General features: G+C 35.8%; 4 protein-coding genes across 4 annotated transcripts; 3 read left to right on the forward strand and 1 right to left on the reverse strand.

Moving 5' to 3' along the window:
- The first annotated feature begins 6,273 nt into the window (after nt 1-6,273).
- Nucleotides 6,274-6,962, forward strand: LOC106135075 (cuticle protein 70, isoforms A and B). Its single transcript, XM_013335262.2, has 2 exons — nt 6,274-6,388; nt 6,681-6,962. Exons 1-2 carry the CDS (start codon nt 6,341-6,343, stop codon nt 6,960-6,962), a joined length of 330 nt encoding a protein of 109 aa, XP_013190716.2. The 5' UTR covers nt 6,274-6,340.
- A 5,100-nt stretch (nt 6,963-12,062) lies between these two features.
- Nucleotides 12,063-13,119, forward strand: LOC106134890 (proteoglycan 4-like). Its single transcript, XM_013335033.2, has 2 exons — nt 12,063-12,092; nt 12,175-13,119. The coding sequence occupies exons 1-2, from the start codon at nt 12,063-12,065 to the stop codon at nt 13,117-13,119; spliced, it is 975 nt and encodes a 324-aa protein (XP_013190487.2).
- A 1,880-nt stretch (nt 13,120-14,999) lies between these two features.
- On the forward strand, nt 15,000-18,320 carry LOC106134891 (uncharacterized). Its single transcript, XM_013335034.2, has 4 exons — nt 15,000-15,042; nt 15,132-15,521; nt 17,546-17,569; nt 17,706-18,320. Exons 1-4 carry the CDS (start codon nt 15,031-15,033, stop codon nt 18,318-18,320), a joined length of 1,041 nt encoding a protein of 346 aa, XP_013190488.2. The 5' UTR covers nt 15,000-15,030.
- An 891-nt stretch (nt 18,321-19,211) lies between these two features.
- LOC106135073 (calphotin) lies at nt 19,212-19,810 on the reverse strand. Its single transcript, XM_013335260.2, has 2 exons — nt 19,760-19,810; nt 19,212-19,637 (listed from the first exon to the last, which is right to left on the reverse strand). The coding sequence occupies exons 1-2, from the start codon at nt 19,775-19,777 to the stop codon at nt 19,212-19,214; spliced, it is 444 nt and encodes a 147-aa protein (XP_013190714.2). The 5' UTR covers nt 19,778-19,810.
- Nucleotides 19,811-21,076: the final 1,266 nt, after the last annotated feature.

Raw genomic sequence — 21,076 nt, forward strand, 5'->3', positions numbered from 1 at the left:
TTATGTTTTTCCAAATGGTGCAAAAGTGAACCAATTATAACTGAAATGATTATCTATGAAAGTTACTATAAAAACTTATTACAGTTTTTCAATTAAAGTTATAATAAATAAGGTTTTCAAATATAATTATGTTTTTATTATTTTGTAGTTAATCCCAGTTTTACAAGCCTTTTTTTATTTAAACATAAGATACTGACTCAGTTCTGCACCTAACTGTATGTGAGGCATATTGCCTATGAATAAAAACTTGCTAGCACGATACGCTACATTTCAAAAACAACAATTTGAGCACTATATTACGTGTAATTTTCAGAAAATGATAATAACTTCTAGAATAAATGAATTTCGGTATAAATACCTATTCAATTCATATTTACGGGGCTATAAAAAATGTTTACATTATGGTGGCGATGATGGCTTGATGATTTTAAAAAAATCTCACTAATAACTGTGAAAACAGTATCTCCAGAGTTACAACTAGGGCAAGGTAAATAAGAACTATTTGTTTCAGTGGTGGTTATTACTCATCATGGGCATCGTGATGCTGTCTGGTGTAGATTCAAGAAAGGCCCGACCTCCCGCCATGACACTACGACGTCCTGTCATTATGATCAGGAGAATGCCGATCCGACCGACTAAAATCCTTTAAATATAATTTTCAGTACAATTTTATTCATGTAGTAGTTGTTACAGCCGATAATAAAATTTCTGACCTGAATTTGCGAATAATTTATTGAACTTTTTGTAACAACTACAAAATTCCTTGAAGAAAAAGTTAACCTTTGTTCATTTACATTTTTTATCTATAACTTATCTATATATTTATCTTTTAAAACGTCCATAATTTGTCAAAGGTACGTTCGCCTAAATTCTTCGTATCATTGATACTTGCATTGTATGTGCTTAATGAATCTGCTTTCACTAATCATCACAACATTATAAGTACCTGCACATTTGTACTCCGACGATATACAGAGAAATAAATTAGGAGAAAGAGTGGTATTAAATTTTGATGAAAAGTACTATTCAACTTTTTTTTCATGTTTTCAGCGTAGGTAGTAATTTATATACAAAATGTCACCTCAAAGTTGTCAAAAATCCTAATAATTTTTGATACTAGTAATATTAAATACCTCCCAAGTATGTCAAGGACAGTGGTCATAATACCTCTATCATGAAAATATGTTCATTGTGTTAAGACTACAACTTCTGACAATGGCTGCGACTATAAAAACTAATGTGTATGGAAATCTTGAAATCTCATCTACAATGGTTTTGATAGCCTTGCCGGGCAACGTTACCAAAACTTTAATGATACTATGATACAATTTGTATGAACGTTATATGAAACCATGTATAAACTGTTTGTCCAAAAATATAATTTTTAATTAACTGAAAATGTTCAAACTTGACTTAACGTTGGCTTCGGATAGTGTTATGGGAATACCTAGCTTGATATTGAATGGATATAAAATAATCTCACATTATAGAAAAAAAAATAGTTGATTAAAGCTGAGTAAAAAGTTAATTTATTTGAATAATAACATGTATTAGAAGAACATTACTTTTCACTTATGTGTCCATATGTTCCCATAAAAAGCTGTGGGTTCTATCAAATCCGTGCCCAGGCCTTGATCCCTGGCCCTGACTGGTCAGACAAGGCCACGCGTGGTCATCATACGTAATGTATACGAGAAGGATATTCTTCTAGTTATCCGGTTCACTGTCCATATGTAACGGCACGCAATGACAATTGACACAATATAAAAACTAAGCTGCAGCTCCTAGCATCATTATACTTTGAGCTGTTCATCACTCCAGTACAAACAAACCTCCTTACAAAATGTTCAAATACGTAAGTATTGTTTACTAATTTTTATTATAGTAAGTCGGTGTTGCTAAATATAGATTCTAAACTTACTTAGAAGTTTAGTCATATTTGAAACATTTATAAACTTTTACAATTATTAGGGTAAATAATATTTGTGTTTTATGACATATTCACATTGTTGAATTTTTGGTTACACTTTGTTCCATCAACAATCATAAAGCTATATATCGCTATCCGCATTTTATTTTTTTGTCTTTTTAGCTTTTTGGACTACCCATTTTAAACAACAATAATTTGCAATTATAGGTACTATTCGCTGCTCTCCTGGCTTTCGCGTCCGCAAAGCCGTTGCTGGTGTACCCTGAAGTAGCGGCGTACACTGCCCCGGTGGCCGCGGCCTACACCGCCCCAGTTGCGTACTCTGCGTACTCCGCCTACACCGCCCCACTGGCGTACTCGGCCTATACGTACGCATCTCCGTACTCTTACTACCTACGCTGAAAACATGTAAATAGCAACACGTGATCTGAAATTGTGATAACCTCGTTATAACTGTTAAACTTAAGTATTATATTTATGAATCATTGAAAATCTATGTTTTTTATTTTATTTTATTTTGTTTATACTATTCCCAAAAATTAGGCAGTGACACAAAAATAATGATGAATATGGAAATTACTTATAAGAAAATAATTTTCATGTGTCTGATTTTTTTTTAAATTAAGGAAAACCTTTATACCTAAAATCTAATATTTCCTCTTCTTCCGGTTTATTAATCGAAATGTGAAAATTCATTGAAAATCATCAATTTATGTATTGAATAGTATGTTTTTCAGTTTGTTGTAAACAGACATGGCTCAGTAAACACGAGACGCAGAAAATATTGGGCAATTTTATCCACGTTTTGCAAAGAAACTTTTCTTTATTCACGTGCCCGTCATTTCAAATGTTTCATTGCAACGTGATAGTGATAAATAACTGGCGTAAATGGAAAAACTATTATTAGTGGCCTACGACCGTGTCAACCAATTTATTTTATAAGAATTATTTTGCGTATGTGATACACTTGACAAAACCTTTATAATATGCGCTGGAAGAGAAGCAGCTATGTTCATTCTTCGCAACCAGCATGAAAGTACCTAAATATGATTAAAAACAATATACATAGATAAGTATCTTATGTGCTTACTCGTATCTGATTCAAAATATTGAAATAGCGCTCATAGTTTAATATCGTTGATTAAAAAATTATTCATCTGTAGGTATTCCTGCCGAGTGGATTGAAACCCGTTGTTCGTTCTTCGATATTTTTCATTATTCTTTCCTGGTATATATTATTCATTTTTTAAATATTTATGGTGTTATTTATTTAATGATTCTCCAATTGTAGTAAATGAAACACGATACAAGCTAATTTCCTAGTAAGGAGGAGTCCGTAGGTCACACAAGAGTTACCAACTTTTTCATTTTATTTTATTTTCCTTTTTTAAACCTGTGGAAAGATTCGTCTGTACCCGTTTACAGAAAGCTGGACAGTTATGTTGGACTTCCATCCCACTTAAACCTCACGGCTAATGCTAACGCTAACGTACTCCTGGATCAACTAAAACAAGGTGCAAATGGATCGAATCGAGTACTTTCTATAAGGTCACATGTATCACATGTACATTTCCGAGATCTTATGAGCATTCCTTTAATTAAACACAAATCACGTGCTGCCCTTGTTACATACATCAAAACGTCATATGGCACAGGCGGGGGCTTAATCCTAATTAAACTCCGATTGTCGTGTTTGAACCGTGGTCGTACTTGATTAAAAAGAATAGAATTAGAATGACATACTTACATTTTTGGATGGCATACTTTTGCACGGTGTTTCCTATTTATAAATATGTATGTGGGAATATTTTCTTTAAACCTGTATGCATTTGACCTCAAATGATTCCAATTTTCTATTAAATACACATAGTGATGCTAAATTAATAAAATGCTCAAGGAATAATCTCCTAGTTGTGTATCAGAAAACCAAAAAGTAATTAGGCATAGGTAATACATTTTCTAAATATCAGCAAAATTAAGATTCAGACACAGGATGCCTTTAACTTTAAATTTTCAGAATTAATTTAGTACATGAAAGCCGATGAAGATAACCTTCTCATAGAAATTAACAAAAATCATCAGTTGCACAATTTTATTTTTTTATACTTAAGATATCTTTAAAAGTTGAGTCTGTAACGCTCTTTATTCTGAGGGTGCACACGTACCTGTAACAATTGAAAGTGTATTGCGTCAATACGTCTTTCTTCGCTGAAACCAACACGCTTAGAACTTTCTTTATAGGAAAGCACTACATCTAAGTAACAAACAAACAATACGTAAAATACAAAGATGAAACATATAAATAAGATTTTGTTAATATTAATTTGTATCCATCTTTGCTTCGAAGGTAAGCATTCGAAAATGTTTGGATACTACTTACTTAATATCATGAAGTACATATAATCATGTCTATATCTTTTGGGTAGACAGAGCCAACCGTCTTTGAAAGATTACAGTCACGTTCAGCTGTTTGGCTTAATTCAGAATTGAGACTCAAATAGTGACAGGTTGCTAGCCCATCGCCTTAGTGTTATATCTTCTAAGATGTATTTTATTTGGAAAAAAATATGGATTTATCATCGCGCAGTTGACACATATGAACGATTTTTTTATTCTTCCTTGTGTTAGTCGTGGTTACATCCTCACCTCTCAGGAGACCAACCCAAGGTACGCATTGTGACAAGTATGAAAGATATTTACTTACTTGTAATATTGCACAAAATTTTTCGTCCATATAAGCAGAGCTTTCAATATACACATATCCGAATATTTTTGTATCTTAAATTTGTGTCTACATAGACAACTTAAGACTATTATTACCTCTTCTTGAAACTTAATTAAGGAGAACATAGGAATTTTAATAATTTTTTCCCCGCTTAAAAGGTTTACGTTCACGTTTGGTTGTACACCAAGGATTGAAACTTTGAATATACCAATGATATAAATTATGAAAATACTAAATATAAGAAATAAATTAGGTACTTACTATATATTTAAATCACTTTGATTTTATCTGCTACTTCAGTATATACAACATGGCATACGAATGTGTCTTCAACACGTGGAACATTATTGACACAAACAACTTTGCCGAGATAGGTTACTAATAGGTTTCACAAAGAAGACCCAAGATCCATTTACTTTGATTTTAGAGAAGTAATGCATCATTTATATGAAGTACTTTACAAATCGATACTAAATAATATATGTATATGAAGGTTAGAATCAATAAGTCTCATTTCCTTCTCAATTCCATCATAAAGCCAAATAGCTGAACGTGGCCTATCAGTCTTGTCAAGACTGTTAGCTCTGTCTACCCCGCAAGGGATATAGACGTGATTATATGTATGTATGAAGGTTAGAAACATCATGAGCAAAACTGTAGATGAATCATGATCCCAATATAGGTAGATTCCCTGCAAAGGTCAGACTGGAGTCGTTTCACGTAAAAAACTTGACTTACCCAAACCGAATCATCTGATAAGTTGACCCAGTCTTTCGCATTATTTGTAAGCCCACTGGTACACATTTCAAATACGAACCTATTTCACAGGCACACCTGTCATTCGCATATTGCTCAAAGACAATTCTTCCAACATCGACAAATAATGGTTTGTCTTTCCGTTACATAATGGAGAACGTGCATTGGATTGTAGCGCAGGCGAGAATGGGAATGTCTGGGACACGCGACATGACAATAAAAGGTGACGGGGTGTAAATTGCGTAATTCCAGGTTCAAGTAGCATCTAGATCTCTTTTATCGGCGTATTCTAGGCTGTATTCAGCTGTTGGCTTTGTTAACCCTTGTGAAATGAAACGTGATACATATTATAAAGGTGTTAAATTAAATCAGCAATATGTAGATATTATTCTTTGTTGTTGTGTTAAGTATTAAACGAAGTATGTTACCAACGTTCAATCTGTAGTTACGAAAAAAAAAAAGATTTAGTTAATAATTAAGTTGAAATAGTTAATAAGCGTTGTACAACTTAAAGTGAGTTTTATATTTGGCTTGGTCAATTATTGATTTTTTCTTATTATTTTGCAATGGAAATCATTGAGAATGGATTCAAAAGGAAGATCACTAAATTGGTACATCTTAAACTCAGTCTAGTAATATAATTAATTTGAATTTGTTTGCCTTATTATCACGGCAACACTTACTTACCCAGTAAGTATATTCTACTTATTGGTTTCATTTATATGCACCCAAAGCATTTCTATTTAACTAATAAATAATTTATTTCTATTTTTAGGTTTGCAACTTTGGCAGCCGAATCTCGATAATTGAGTCTTTCGGGTTTGATTCCGATCACGAACAGCCAATGCCAGAGGCGCGTCCACATTGTTACAGTGTCGCAATACGGCATCGCAATCGGTATAAAACGTCCCTATGCAACCTCCAGCAACATGAGTCCTGTGCTTGCAGTCCAATCAAACAGCAAAATGATGAAAATTGTAAGCTTGGTTTTTTATTGTACTTCTCAAAATCAGAAAAACATAAAAATATGTTTTCTTTAACCTCTTTCTGTTTCTACATTGTATAAAAATATTAGATAAGATGACTCATAATTAGATGAAAACATTTTCACGAGAAAAAATAAAAATTTAATCGATTTTTTAGAAAATAACATTTTCCTTTGAAGCTTTTGCGTCTTAGGGCTCTGTACATCACGTCTTGCTGTCCTAAAACTATTTTTAGAACAGCAAGACGTCTGAATTAATAAGACTCATTTCCTTCTTATTTCAGATTGTCGCCCTCACCGCTCTTGTGGCTATCGCTGCTGCCAAACCCCAATTCGTAGCACCCGTGGTCGCTGCTGCCCCAGCCCCTATCGTGACTGCCACTAGTTCACAATATTATCACCGCATCAACAATGGACTGGCAGCTTACGTTGCCGCCCCGGCCGCTTACGTTGCCCCTGCTGCCCCTTACGTCGCCGCTGCCGCCCCATACGTCGCCGCACCCGCTCCTTACGTAGCCGCTGCCGCCCCTTACGTCGCTGCACCCGCCTCAGTTGTTGCCCTATAATCTAACAAATGAAGTAGCTTTGATGTGATAATGAGAATTAAAATTTTAATGCAAAACATTTTTTAACATTTTTACTACATACTACAATTTACTTAACATTAAACTAATACACACATACCCTAACATGATAGGCGGATCCAAAAATTACAGGCAGGTCCATGTTTAGCTGGGTAACTGAAAAACTCACAAGGACTCAATAGGAGGTTACTTCATTATTAAACGATTATTATTGACAAAAAACCTTTACGAATGTAGCCAAAGGTAATATAACACTTAAGAGGCATCGTAATATGATATGTCAGACTGCCGCAGACATACAAATTGTTTCACTAACTTAACTAAGTATAATGAGTTGATATCTATGTGTGTATATCTTACATTGTAAATTATGTCAATCAAGAGATATCGATCTACTTGCGTATACGTAGGTATATAAGAACATATCTAAGTAATAATGAATTGCATAAAAATACCCAATACTACCAGTTTAAAAAGCTATAAAGTGACAAAGGCAGTATAAAACTAGTATAATCTAGTTTCTGACATAATTTAAATGGTTTCACATGCCATGAATAACTTAAACGGAACTACATGGCCTTGAAGTTATAGTGGATAGGTAAACATTTTTCCCGACCGCCTACAGTAAGTATCTTTATAGAAGAGACAAAAACGATAAATTAAAGATACCGTACATGCATTTATTAAACAAAAGAAATTATCATTGTACAGAAATGACATATACACATTAATCACGACTTTATCCGTTTCGGGGTAGACAGAGTCAACAGTCTTTTCAAGCCAGGTTCAGCTGTAAGTTTTAAAGATGAACTGACATTAAAATAGTGACAGGTTGCTAGCCCATCCCCTAAAAGAATAATCTAAAAAATTATTAGCCTTTCCCTTGATTGACTACCTTCTATTATTATATTATATTATTCGCTACAAGACAAGCATGGATCATTTTTTTTAAATCACAAAAATTTTGTAATTATCGGTACTTTTGGTAAGATTAGATAAGGCTTGGCAAATACGAGTAATATCACTGGAATTTAGACATTATGAAGAAGAAAATAATAGATATATTTGTATCATAAATAAACGCTACGAGTCTGCGGTGGGTCCAAAAATGTCTCCTTTAATCATGAGAAGAAAAAGCAAAATTAATTAATACATTAATTTATGAGTTACTTTGGCTATTAACAATACTATAATATAAAAATAAATTTTTCAATAAAAATGCCTACCTAGGTATTAAGATTACCTTGATTTCAGAACCTATTAAACTGGACTGTACGAGTATTTAGTCCGACCGCTTCATATAATTAATTACCAAAGTTTCGTATAGAATAGAATATATTTATTTTCAAAATTAGATACAAGGTATCACTTATTGACGTCACATCACTTAAATCTAATTATAACTACTACCGCTTCCAAAGCGCATGTGTAGAATATATAAATATATACAGGACAAATTACACATATTGAGTTAGCCTCGAAGTAAGTTCGAGACTTGTGTTACGAGATACTAACTCAACGATACTATATTTTATAATAAATACTTATATAGATAAACATCCAAAACCCAGGTCAATCAGAAAAAGTTCTTTTTTCATCATGCCTTGGCCGGGATTCGAACCTGGGACCTCCGGTATCACAGACAAGCGTACTACCGCTGTGCCACATAGGCCGTCAGAGTAGAAGAAGCGGCGGAACAAACTACACTGCAGCATTTTCATCTGACGACATATTTCTAACATTAAGATCATTTCTCGCCCTATAGGCAATAAGCCACCCCGTGCGTTAATTCCGTGGTGCCGTGCCGGCACCAATTAAATAAATAATAGGGCCACTCCATCTCGTACCCATGGATTTCGTAAATAGCGACTAAGGGATATGCTTATAAACTTGGGATTCTTCTTTTAGGCTATGGGCTAGCAACCTGTCACTATTTGAATCTCAATTCTATCATCTGCTGACTGCTGACTGCTTGCTCTGTCTACCCCGCAAGACGTGACTATATGTATGATGTATGTTATGGGCGTTAATTCCTTTTTTTACAACTGCAAAATCCGAACAACTGAATAAACATTTGCTATGAAAATATATGCAGGCACCTAATAGACTTCTGCTAGTGGAATTGAAATTCATCCATATTATTTTATTTATTTATTTCAAACTTTATTGCACAAAAAAAAATACGAAAGGCGGACTTAATGCCGCTTGGCATTCTCTGCTAGTCTACCAGCTGACCAAACAGAAAAATTTACCTACTCTTTATCAAGTTATTACTAAGTAGGTATATTGCAAATCGTAAGAGTAACCGGGCTAAAAAGTTAAGTAAATAAAAAAGTTTTTCTAGGTAGTTACAAAGTTATATCTTAATTTTATTGCACAGCACACAAATTCTAAATTCTTATTACATTTTCTTTTAAAGATTAATAGAATGATTCCACTTCTATGTTTTTAGGTGAATTTATATATAAAGGAAAGGTGCCGACAATTATATAAGATTCCTGGAAAATATGTATGAATAAAGTAGGCCGGAATTATAAAAGATTTTATATCTGACCTTCCGATTTAAAAAAACACCAACACTTTTTAATTAACAAATGCCTAAGGTTGATACTTTGCTCCGAATATTTTATAGGAACTACGTAGGAGGCCTACTCTACTCAGTAGATTTGCTTTGTGAAGGACTAAATGTAGAACGCCTCTGCAAAGAGAATAATAAATTTATTACTTTATTGTAATGCTATCTTAAGAACAAAAGGCGCTAATCAATAAATAGTTAAGTACAATATATAACTAGGTTAGATATTTTAGGACTTCTCATAAACACAGAGAGCTGAATTTTGGTACAGAGTTAGGGTTTAATGGCCATATAAAGAGAAAACTAGAATAATCGAAAATTTGGAGTACCTGGTGGCCCTGATTGGAATACACGAGCTCATTCAAACTATTACGGATATCGACAGCTATATATCTTTACCAGTTGGATCTGTTTACCTATAGTTTACCAGGTTTCAAAGTCGACAACAAGTACCAATAATTTAACAATTTTCTTCATGTCAATGCCATACTACTCTGTCAAGAAAGTAGCGGGAAAAGATCAATAATACACAAACTGTTTGTTATTCATCCAAATTTATTTTATCACCTTCAAAATATGCTCCTTTAGAAACGATACACTTACGCCAACGAATAATCCAATCATCAAAACATTTTTTAAACGCTGTTTCCGGAATTGAGGTCAGTTCTCGCCGCGAATTCTCTTTTATGTCTTCTACCGATTGAAAACGGGTGCCACGAAGTGGTAATTTGAGTTTAGGAAAAAGAAAAAAGTCGGCTGGAGCCATATCTGGTGAATATGGTGGTTGCTCGATGGTATTTGTTGAGTGTTTGGTTAAAAATTCGTTCACAATGATGACCTTGTGCGAAGGTGCATTATCATGGTGCAAAATCCAAGAATTTTCTTTCCACAAATCTGGCCTTTTTCGTCGGATTTGCTCTCTTAAACGCCGCATAACACTCAAATAATATTCCTTATTTACCGTTTGACCTTCCGGCAAGAATTCCGAGTGCACAACACCGCGATAGTCAAAGAAAACAGTCAACATGACTTTGACTTTTGAACGACTTTGGCGTGGTTTTTTCGGTTTCGGTTCAGTTGGAAGGCGCCACTCCGAAGCTTGTTGACTAGTTTGCATGTCAAACTCGTAAACCCACGTCTCGTCACCAGTAACAATGCGTTTCATGAATGTTGGGTCGGAATTGACTCGTTCTAGCATGTCCTCAGCGACTCTCATGCGATTGAGTTTTTGAAAAAAATTCAGGTCTTTTGGGACTAGCCGAGCGGCAACATGTTTCATACCCAAATTATTAGTTAAAATGGTACGGATCGACTCGTGAGATACAGAAAGTTCGGTGGCTATCTCTCTCAAAGTTGAATGAGGATTTTCAGTCACTATTTCCTTCACTTTTGCGATGTTAACTTCAGTTGCAGACGTTGATGGCCTACCAGAGCGAGGCAAATCTTCCATCACATCTCGACCGCTTTTGAACGCTTTGTACCACTCATAAGCACGAGTTTTTGATAAAGTCGATTCACCGTAAGCCTTCTGTAACATTTTCAGTGACTCCGAACACGATATTCCATTGGCAATGCAAAATTTAAGACAAACTCTTTGTTCGATGTTTTTATCCATTATGAAATTAGCAATACACACTAGATATGATATAACTAAAAATAGCACTGTATTTAATGTAAACAACAGATGCAACTCAAACTCCGCGCCAAAATGGAAAACAGTTGTGCCAATCTAACAACAACAAAAAAAACAAAAATTTGAATTTGGAACCATAAATAAATAATCTATTCCCGATACTTTTCTGACTGAATGTAAGTCATGTGAGAGTGCCGAGGACTAGACAACGGCCGCGGTTCGGCCGGCTTTAAGAATAAGGCGCAAAAATAAAAATTTCCTGAAGACCCTACCCATAGACTATTTGTAGAACCTACATAACAAATTTATTATGATAAGTTCTTAAGTTGTTTAACACCAATTATAATTTATTTCAGAACATTTTTCAGTTCTTTATGGCTCAATCATGGATTATCGGCAAAATTGTTGAAAACTTGTATTAATTTGCTTAAAGCAAGTCTTTATCTAATAAGCCATGAAACATTTGGCTAATTATAGTCGTCGGAACCATCACCAATGCGTAATACAATGCACAACCAATTGTTATGTCACAACAGTAACAAATACACAAATAAGGGTCTGTTATCTAATACAGCCGATAAAGCGATAGGTCTGTTAATGGTATCGACATATGTCCATGACTATTAATTAGGCAAATTGTCAGCAATTTGGAGCTAACGGGTACTTTCCCAATTGCCCACCTTAGCTATTGTTATTCCTTGGACGTTTTCAATACGATTTTTGTAGCCATCAAGGTCCGTGTCCTTAGCCACTGGACTATTAGGTATTCCGCGACACCCGCTCCGTTGCCACACCATGATGCAAAATTTGTTACACCTATATAAAAGCGGGAGTACCATATCATACCGGCCGCATTATAATTTCAATAGTAGCTATGAAAAGGAACCATATCATGTTCCGTACGGTATTTATCTATCAGTTTTTACACCAGATTATTATTATGAATTAGTACTGTCTTATGCAACTAAAATTATGTTTTGTTATAGGTTCTTGCATTATCAGTGCTGTGTAACATAGTGCAATGTTCAATCGGACATGGAAATGCAGTGGTTCCTGTCGCTGCAGGTCCAGAAGGTCCAGTGCTCGCCGCCAGCTCGCAATACTTTGAAAGAACATTCAATCGCTTAGTTCTACCACCACCATTGGAACCAGTTATTCCAGTTGCGCCTTCGTCGCCAGTGCTTGTTCAACCAGCTCCTAGCGTACCAGTGCCCGTACTCCCAGTAAACCCAACTTTACCCGCTCCAGTGCAACCTAATGTTGCAATTGCTGTAGCGACCGCTCACGCAGCTGCCCCAGTCGCTACCATCTTACTTCCACCCTACCCATTTGGACCACCACAGCCGATCGGTTTTATCCCGCCACAACCACCAATAAATGTACCGGATGACGACCGAAAAGAAGCGACAACACGACGCACAACTAAAACTAATGTATCCACTCCGAGAGATACGGAATCAACTACTCCCTTACCAGCACCTTCTGATAATAACTTCGTGCAAGCTCTTCCTTCAAACGAAAATGTCAATTTCAGACAGTATTACGCCCCACCAGAGACGGCTGTACTACCCCTAACACCACCGAACCCGAAACCCAAACCTCAGAAGTTGAAGACATCAGTCGAAATAGTGCCAGTGCCATTACAGTACATTGCTCCACCTCCAATTGTGCAGCACGCACCACTCAAAGCTGTGAAACACATTCATACCTTCGTGCCATCGAAGATTATCATTAGGCCTGTTTCTGCGCCCTTAAGAATAAGAACCATCAGAAGGCCTATTCGCGTAGTAAGATACAGAGTGCCTATAACTGCCAGAATTGGTAATCCTCAACTTAATCAAAATGGGGGTAGGTCTACCACTAGAGACGTCGAACCAACAACGTTCAGCCCTTTTATCAGGCCAAGTACTAAGCCACCAAGAGTAATATAAATTGTAACGTTCCTTTTTCCAAATGGCACTTGTTAATAATGTGCACTTGTAAATATGTTAAGTTATGCTTACCTCATGTAATTTAAATAAATATTTATATTTTTTCTGTGACAGCTTCTTTTTACTTCTTAATAACCTTACCTAACGCAGTCGTGTGGTTTTTGTACGCATCGCCGTCGAACCAAAAACAAATATATAAATTAAACATAGCTTAAAAAACAACAGTTAACCCAACATAGACTTTGTTCTGGTCAAACCTTTGAATTCCAAAAGGCTTGAGTCAGCCACTCTGTAACCTTACTTTGTTAAATGACCTTTAGGTAGTGACCACCCTAGTTAGTGAACCTTAAAACAAAAAGGTATTAACGCCGCAGCCGGGAATACTTAAAACTTATTTAATTACAATATCATAACTAAGTCATAACGTAGCTAAGTCATAATGACATAGAAGTAAAATATGAAACGCAAGAAAATGCAAAAAGGGATAATAAGTATTACATACTTAAAAGTTAAGTATCGAACTTAGTCTAATACAAATTGCATTTAAACTTTATTGTTATAGATTTGTTATTGATGATAGTACACATATTTCATTTTCAAAAGCACGTAACAGCTTATCATCAACTCCAATCCACTGCAAATTCGCCTCTATTACCGTGTCATGCAGGGAAACTTGATATGCGGGTAGGTTGACTATACCTAGTTCGTCAACCTAAATTTTGCTCCGAATAAAAAAACAGCTGTGTTTTAAAGTTTAGTCTAACCTTAACTGAACTAATTTAGTTCCGAAGAAAATTTTATAATATTTTATCAAAGAAATATATATGGATTAGCCATTACTATCTTTTGCCCGCACCTCTGTCCGCTTTCTTTTTCCCATATTTTAGATAAATGTACTAATTATTTTTCTGCCTTAATCCCTTTCTTTCTCGGACCTTATTTTCATGGTACATATTATTTGGAGCAGAATAAATTAGTTCAACAACACAGCTAATTAATTATTTTGATGGACTTACTGCCACATCTGTGATGTAATAGCTACAAATAATATATATAAAAAAATAATATAGTCAAATACTCACATTTTGAAAATGAATTTTGCAATCATACATACATATAATCAGGTCTATATCCCTTGCAGGTAGCAGGGTAGGCAGAGCCAACAGTTTTGAAATGACTGATAGGCCACGTTCAGCTGATTGGCTTAATGATAGAAGTTTATAAGCCTATCCCTTAATCGCCTTTTACAACATACACGGGAAAGAGAGAGACTTTTTCTATTGGTTCCAGGAACCACACGGCGCAAATGAATTTTAATTTAGTATTTATTTATCGAAAGAATAATAAACGTACTGTAATATTTGCAGAAACCTTTGTTAAAAGATAAATAAATTTTATCTTTCCTTAAGTCGATTTAAGATATAAAAGATTTCTCATATAAAAATATTTTTACCTTTTGACAAACTTTTTAATCTGACTAAACCCAAAACATTAAAAATTAACTGCAGAGCCCATTTAAAAATTCTGATGTCATACCAATTTCCCTTTTGCTTATATATTAATTATACAAACTGTTAAGTGAAAACTAATTAACATTACAATGCATACCACATATATACATAGTAATTGCAACATCAGGCAGATCTAATCGTGTCTCACGTGAAAAACTAGATTTGAAGACCTGATTATCTTGAATATGGGTTGACTGGACCAATGTTACGTTGTCAATGTCCAGTTGCTTTTGTAATGCGTCCCCGTTGCGTGCCCGGAGTCTAACGAGTCATCGCAATGTGTGACGAAATGCAACACAAGGTGAATCCTACTACGGCTATTGTATAAAAGGTAATGTCACCAAACTGCAAGCATCACTTGCATCTTCTGTTTCACTGACAGATACAACTAACAAGCAAAATGTTCAAAATCGTAAGTATTAAATTGGGTTCACTTGTAAGGACCGTAAACGTTTAAGAATTTTAAAAGAAATATGTATTTCTGAACTGTTTAATTTTCAGGTGTCTTTTTTCTCCATGGTGGTTTTGGTTGCTGCCAAGCCAAGCGTGGCCCCAGCACCATTAGTAGCGGCAGCAGCACCCTTAGTAGCTGCACCGGCTCCAGTCGTCGCTCCTGCGCCTTTTGTCACCGCGTCTAGTTCCCAATACGTCTCCAGAAACTTTAATGGCTTAGCTTACGCCCCGGCGCCACTTGTGGCCGCTCCAGTTGCGGCGCCAGCAAGGCTAGTGGCTCCCGCCCCGGCTCCTGTTGTGGCCGCCGCACCAGCACCAGTGGTAGCCGCTCCTGCGCCATACATAGCTGCCCCATCACCCTACTTGGCACCAGCAGCCAGACTCGCAGCCCCTGCCCCCTTCTACCCAACAGCGTACGCACGCTACGCAGAACCCTTTGTAGCCCCCGCGCCATACTTTGCCCCCTCTGCCCCTTTTGTTGCCCTTAAGTAAATAAGACTGATACTTAGACACATTTTATAAACGAAATATACTTATTCAATTATATTCATAGTTTCATTAATCAATTTTTATTTCTAAATGATTTCTTATATTATTTAAAAATATAACAACCAATCATCAAACCTCACTGGCAACACATTGTTTTGTACTCACGCATGAAGAAGCTCATGTGATTTATTATTAGAACAAAAAAAAAATAGCTTACGTTCTTGTTTATTATTATTATAGCTACTACATACATACATAAAATCACGCCTCTTTCCCGGTGCTAATATAAACATAATTGTTTATTACCCAGAAGGATCGGTCTAATCTTTAGTATACAGTTATGTCAATCATCACAATAGTAGTATTGTCTAACTATCGTTGTTTTGAGGTAATTTTGGCTCAGCCTTTGGCGAAAACTAAGTTTACCCCAAACAACAATATTTGGGTTTGTTACATAAGAAACCATTGTAAATTATGTTGCTTTGTTACATTTTCAGACAGGAACCAAACAACTAGTTCGCATGAATAGCGCTTGCCACTATCACTATTGATTGTTAATTTTATTACACCTACGGCTTTGAGAAGGTTTAAGTAAAATTTTGGCATTTCAAGTTTACATATTCTCTTTATATATCTTAATACCACATAGTGTTGTCTCTGTAGTCTGCTGTCATCTTCAAACAAAGGCATAATAAATTGTGGTTTGATAAACGAACAAATGCGTACTATCATAACTATAGCTGGAATAGCTACACATACAGAATGTCAACATTATATTTAATAGGACGGTGATTGGTTGGTGGAATGATGACCTACAATTAATGGTCAATTTTTGAATACATCCACACATCGATTTTGGCAACATGCTGCGATCTGAGCACTAGATTTAGAAGTTAAATTTCATGTATCGTAAAAGATTGATAAAACAATACCTATTTGTACAAGATTATGAATTACTCCTAGGAGCGGGACACGTCACAAACATGATTTTAAATTATTAAGAAGTTGTTATCAACAATAACGACCTTACATTTCTGAATAAATATTTGGTTACAGTTAACTTAAGCTAAATCTCATCAATTTTAGTAATAGTAACGCATCTTTAACATAGGTACCATTTCACCAGACTGCTCCGGCAGGCTTCGCATACTAAGTGAAATGGTGTCTAATTAGAATTCGACACGAACACGCCAGTCCTGACTTACTCTAGATTATATATTGAGGACGTCCTTGAGTCATGAGCTATATTAACATTTTAGGCGATATTACATAATGTTAGTAAATAGGTTTATCTTTAGATCCAATTACCTCTAGCTCTTTGTAAAAGACACTTCAGATATAAATACTTCACATCAAATAGGTATCGTTTTGCTCGTTATTACAACAACGAATATAATTGCAATTAAGCAAGTCAACTTGCTTTCCTTCCTTATTCCTAAAAAACTGTTTTAGATTTATTTCCTAAAAATCCTTCCCGAACGAGAACTTTACGTAGATTTGATCGAAGTGTTTGAAAAACAATGTAAAAAGATTTCATACAAAAACTCCCAATAAGTAGGTGAGGTAGGTCCCAATGAATAAAAGTTTTAGCTCAGTTTTAAAGCGAATAACTAAGATTGCATACAAAAAATGTAGACGATACATATGATCACACTATTCATATTATAGTACTTCTTGAAGGTTTTATTATGAAACAATTGTTTTTATAATCCATTGATATCTTTCGTTTTCGTCCTTGGAACCTTCAGTTATATAACTAAACTAAGGATGGTCAGCTGATGACAGATTCGGTAATCGATGGTGTCTATGTTGACACCTTATTAAGCATGCACGGCTCCTTACGAAGGAAAGTGAAAACCATTGTCGCCTTATACTCGTACCTTTTGCAACAGTATTGAACTATATAATGGCATATGACACACTCATCAATACACTTGCATTTTGTTACTCGACTAATCAAGTCGTGTCACCAGGTCAAAATGTCACAGCTTAGATTAGTAAGTATTTTATGATACAATATAGTACTACACTCATTGTATCATCTCATCAATCGAAAGGCAAAAAGATGTTCATATAATTTTTGGGAATATTCTATTCGAAAAATAATATATAAATAGTTAATTTCGTTTACAGGTTATATCTTTCACCGCCATCATAGCCAGCTGCAGTGCTAGCGGAATTGGCCATCTTGTACCAGCAGTCAGAACTGTACCCATCGTCCGTTATGCACCGTTCTATAATTTCCCCAACGGGAGAGCTATTCATGGGGTTGCACCAGCTCCAGTACCTGCTCCTTTATTGCCGGCGCCGTTGTTAGCACGAGCTCCTGTACCATTTGCTCCGCCAGTAGCCGCTCCACAATTTTTATCAGCACCTGCTGTAGCAGCCCCGCCAGCGCCTTTTTTACCGGCCCCAGCTATAGCAGCAGCACCAGCACCATTTTTACCGGCACCGGCATTCCCAGCACCGCCCTTAGCGCCAGCCCCATTATATGCGCCAGCGTTGCCAAGATTCGCTCCTGTAGCCCCAGCATTACCAGCGCCAATTAGTGCTTTTCCAGCACTATCAGCTGTACCGTTCTCGCCTATTTTAAGACCTGTGGCACCGGGGGTACCGGTAGCACCAGCGCCCGTGTTACCAGCGCCAGTTACCGTAGCAAGAGCAGTACCTAGTCCATTCTTCCGACCGTATTTGGCTCCCGCTCCTTTAGCACCTACTCCTTTTATCAAACAATTTGCGTGGAAATAAAACTAGTATTTTGAAATAAGAAATGTTAGTAGCTGTAAATATTAAGCTTTTGAGGCTGATTTTATACGTTTTGTAAATAAATTTATTTAAACGACATGTCTACTTAATTTTGCCTCAAACTTTCCCAAGTTCACATTTCCTGAATTAGAATAATTAGTTTTAAACGAATATCGACTAACAAATGTTGTTATCAGTTTAATTGTGAAGTCCTCGCAAGTGGCAGCAATCAAACGGTTAGTGGAAATCTACTCGTACCTTACTAGTTAGCGGGAGGATTTTCCCTTTCGTTAACGATTTAATTGTATAGGGAATTGTAGGAAGTAATTTAATGTTTATCTCAATTTTATTTATTGCCCTTTTAAACCAAACAAGCAACCACTGTTAGCTTTTCATAAACAGAAGCAGATCCGAATTACACACAATGTATTTATAAAGCATGCATTGTCATATTATTGGACGAGAGAAGTACTTTAAAAGATTTTTTGTGTTTATCGCTAAAGGACAGACGAAAGTCACTTTTTATATGTGACACACATAACTAATGTGTGTTATAACAAATTGTTACATAATTATTTAGAAAATAGGCATTTGCACTATATAACAAAATCCGCAATCTCAGACCCTATTTCCTAGTAAGACAAAAACGAAAAGGTTCAAAAGGGTCGGGTTGAATGCTCAAATTGAGTTAGGTCTACGCAAGTCCACTAGTACGGGGCTGCTTATGAAACAATGTATTACACAACGTGAGCAATTTAGGAAAATCTGAGAAAAAAATAACGATTAACATTTATTTTAATACAAAGTCTTTATTTTGGTAGAAAATAATAATAAAAATAGGATAACAAGTTTTATCACAATGCGGGAGGAAGAAGTCCAAATATTCTCTTCAGTCTATCGAACAAATGCTGGGGCGATGCCGTAAGGAGCTCTTACTAAAGGTGCCGATGCGTACGGAAAAGGAGCGGCATAAGGAAAAGGGGCAGCATAACCTGTGGGTAGAGCATACGGCCCTGGACCGGCAAGATATGGAGCGGCATAGGGTCCAGCGATTGGGGCCGCCAATGGAGCAGCAACTGGAGCAGCCAATGGGGCAGCAACTGGGGCAGCCAACGCTGCAGGGCCCGCCAAAGGTGCAGCAATCACAGGATTGAAAAATTTGCTGAATGCGTTAACTTGCGCCGCATACGGTGGAATATTTTGAGGAACCGCGTGAGCGTAGCCTACATGGGCATTGGCTACCAATGGGGCAGCCACAGGAACTGCTGGCACGGCGCTGGATTCGACACTTACGGCAAACGCCGCAGCGATAAGCACGATCTGAAAAAAAGAAGAATTCATTAAATTTTAAAGCTACTATGAAAAGTTATTATTATACTAATTGTTTTTGAAAAAAAAATTAAAAACCTATAAACTATTAAATGTAATTATATGAAACTTACAAATCTGATAGAGAACATTTTGCTTGTTTGTTGTGGACCTTCCTTATTGAAAAGAAGATGTGATGTGTGTTTAACAAAGAAAAAGTTAAGCCTTATATACCTTGTTTATTGTGATTCAACTAACGTGCTGCAAAATAAACATTTGACGTATTGCAATGGTCATTTGGGATTCGCAGTGGCGCGCTCGGAGAAATGGAGCACATTGGGAAACGCTTATTCGCTGTGAATTTTTCTTTAGAACCTAATGTTTGATACTGTGCACATACTTGAATATCTTTAGCCTAATAAATATTGAATTTCGGGGCTTACAATGCATTCACAATACAAGCATATCCTTTTAATGCAGGGTACAAAACAGATACCGCTTTACGTTTTAAAATATATTTTGATGTTGTTATATATTTTTATTAACACATGTGTTCGGAGAACTGGATGTGCGGAGGTCAGACAGGAATTCAGAAGCGTAGGCATAGGCGAACCCGGGCCAGGAAGCTCAGGATGCAAATAACGGCAATAGTATATCTTATACATACTTATATATCTAGATAACGAAGTAACCGCCTTACTTAAAGTTTTACCTAATGTTACGTTTCTCCATAAAAAAAAGTATTATATGACTCAAATGCCTATCACGTTAAACCAATTAAGAAATTTTTTTGAAACTTGAGAAAATCCATAATCATATTTAAATTTAACTAACTTTTGGGCGGTTTCACTCACTTAAGTGATCATTTATCGCAAATCCCACGGAAATGGTAGGTACTTTTTCCACGACAAACAGAAATGTATTATTTAATTTCATCTTTTAATGGGTGCAATTTTTAATACCTTTAGGTCGAGTATATTATAAAGGTAAAACAAGCAAGTACGATTGTACTTGCTTTTTTAGTTTAGATAAATGCCTTCTTCGTACCTTTTCGTATATAACTGCTAGCTGACCTGGCAAACGTTCTTTTGCAATATAAATTAATATTAAATGACGATTGATCAGTTATCGACCGGTGATGAAAAATGATTAAATTATTAAATAACTATAAAAAATAGGGGTTGGTGATAAAAGGGTAAAAATTTAGGGTTTTATGTATTTTTAATGCGACATAATAAAAAAAATGGTCTAAAAATTAAAAAAAACTTTAAGGGTGGGACAACCCTTATCACTAAAAATAGATGTTGGTTGATTCTCAAACCTACTCAATATGCTCACAAAATTTCATGAGAATCGGTCAAGCCGTTTCGAAGGAGTACGGAAACGAACATTGTGACACAAGAATTTTATATATAACTATAGACGGCCTCTGTGGCGCAGCGGTAGTGCCC

This window comes from Amyelois transitella, chromosome 11, assembly GCF_032362555.1.
Source record: "Amyelois transitella isolate CPQ chromosome 11, ilAmyTran1.1, whole genome shotgun sequence".
NCBI classification, from domain to species: Eukaryota; Metazoa; Arthropoda; class Insecta; order Lepidoptera; family Pyralidae; genus Amyelois; species Amyelois transitella.

Coding starts and splice junctions, on each gene's coding strand:
- LOC106135075 (XM_013335262.2), top strand. CDS start 6,341: ATGAGTCCTGTGCTTGCAGTCCAATCAAACAGCAAAATGATGAAAATT. Junction 6,389..6,680: donor ACAGCAAAATGATGAAAATT/GTAAGCTTGGTT, acceptor TTCTTATTTCAG/ATTGTCGCCCTCACCGCTCT.
- LOC106134890 (XM_013335033.2), top strand. CDS start 12,063: ATGAAAAGGAACCATATCATGTTCCGTACG. Junction 12,093..12,174: donor ACCATATCATGTTCCGTACG/GTATTTATCTAT, acceptor GTTTTGTTATAG/GTTCTTGCATTATCAGTGCT.
- LOC106134891 (XM_013335034.2), top strand. Junction 15,522..17,545: donor CACGCTACGCAGAACCCTTT/GTAGCCCCCGCG, acceptor TCGTGTCACCAG/GTCAAAATGTCACAGCTTAG. Junction 17,570..17,705: donor AAATGTCACAGCTTAGATTA/GTAAGTATTTTA, acceptor TTTCGTTTACAG/GTTATATCTTTCACCGCCAT.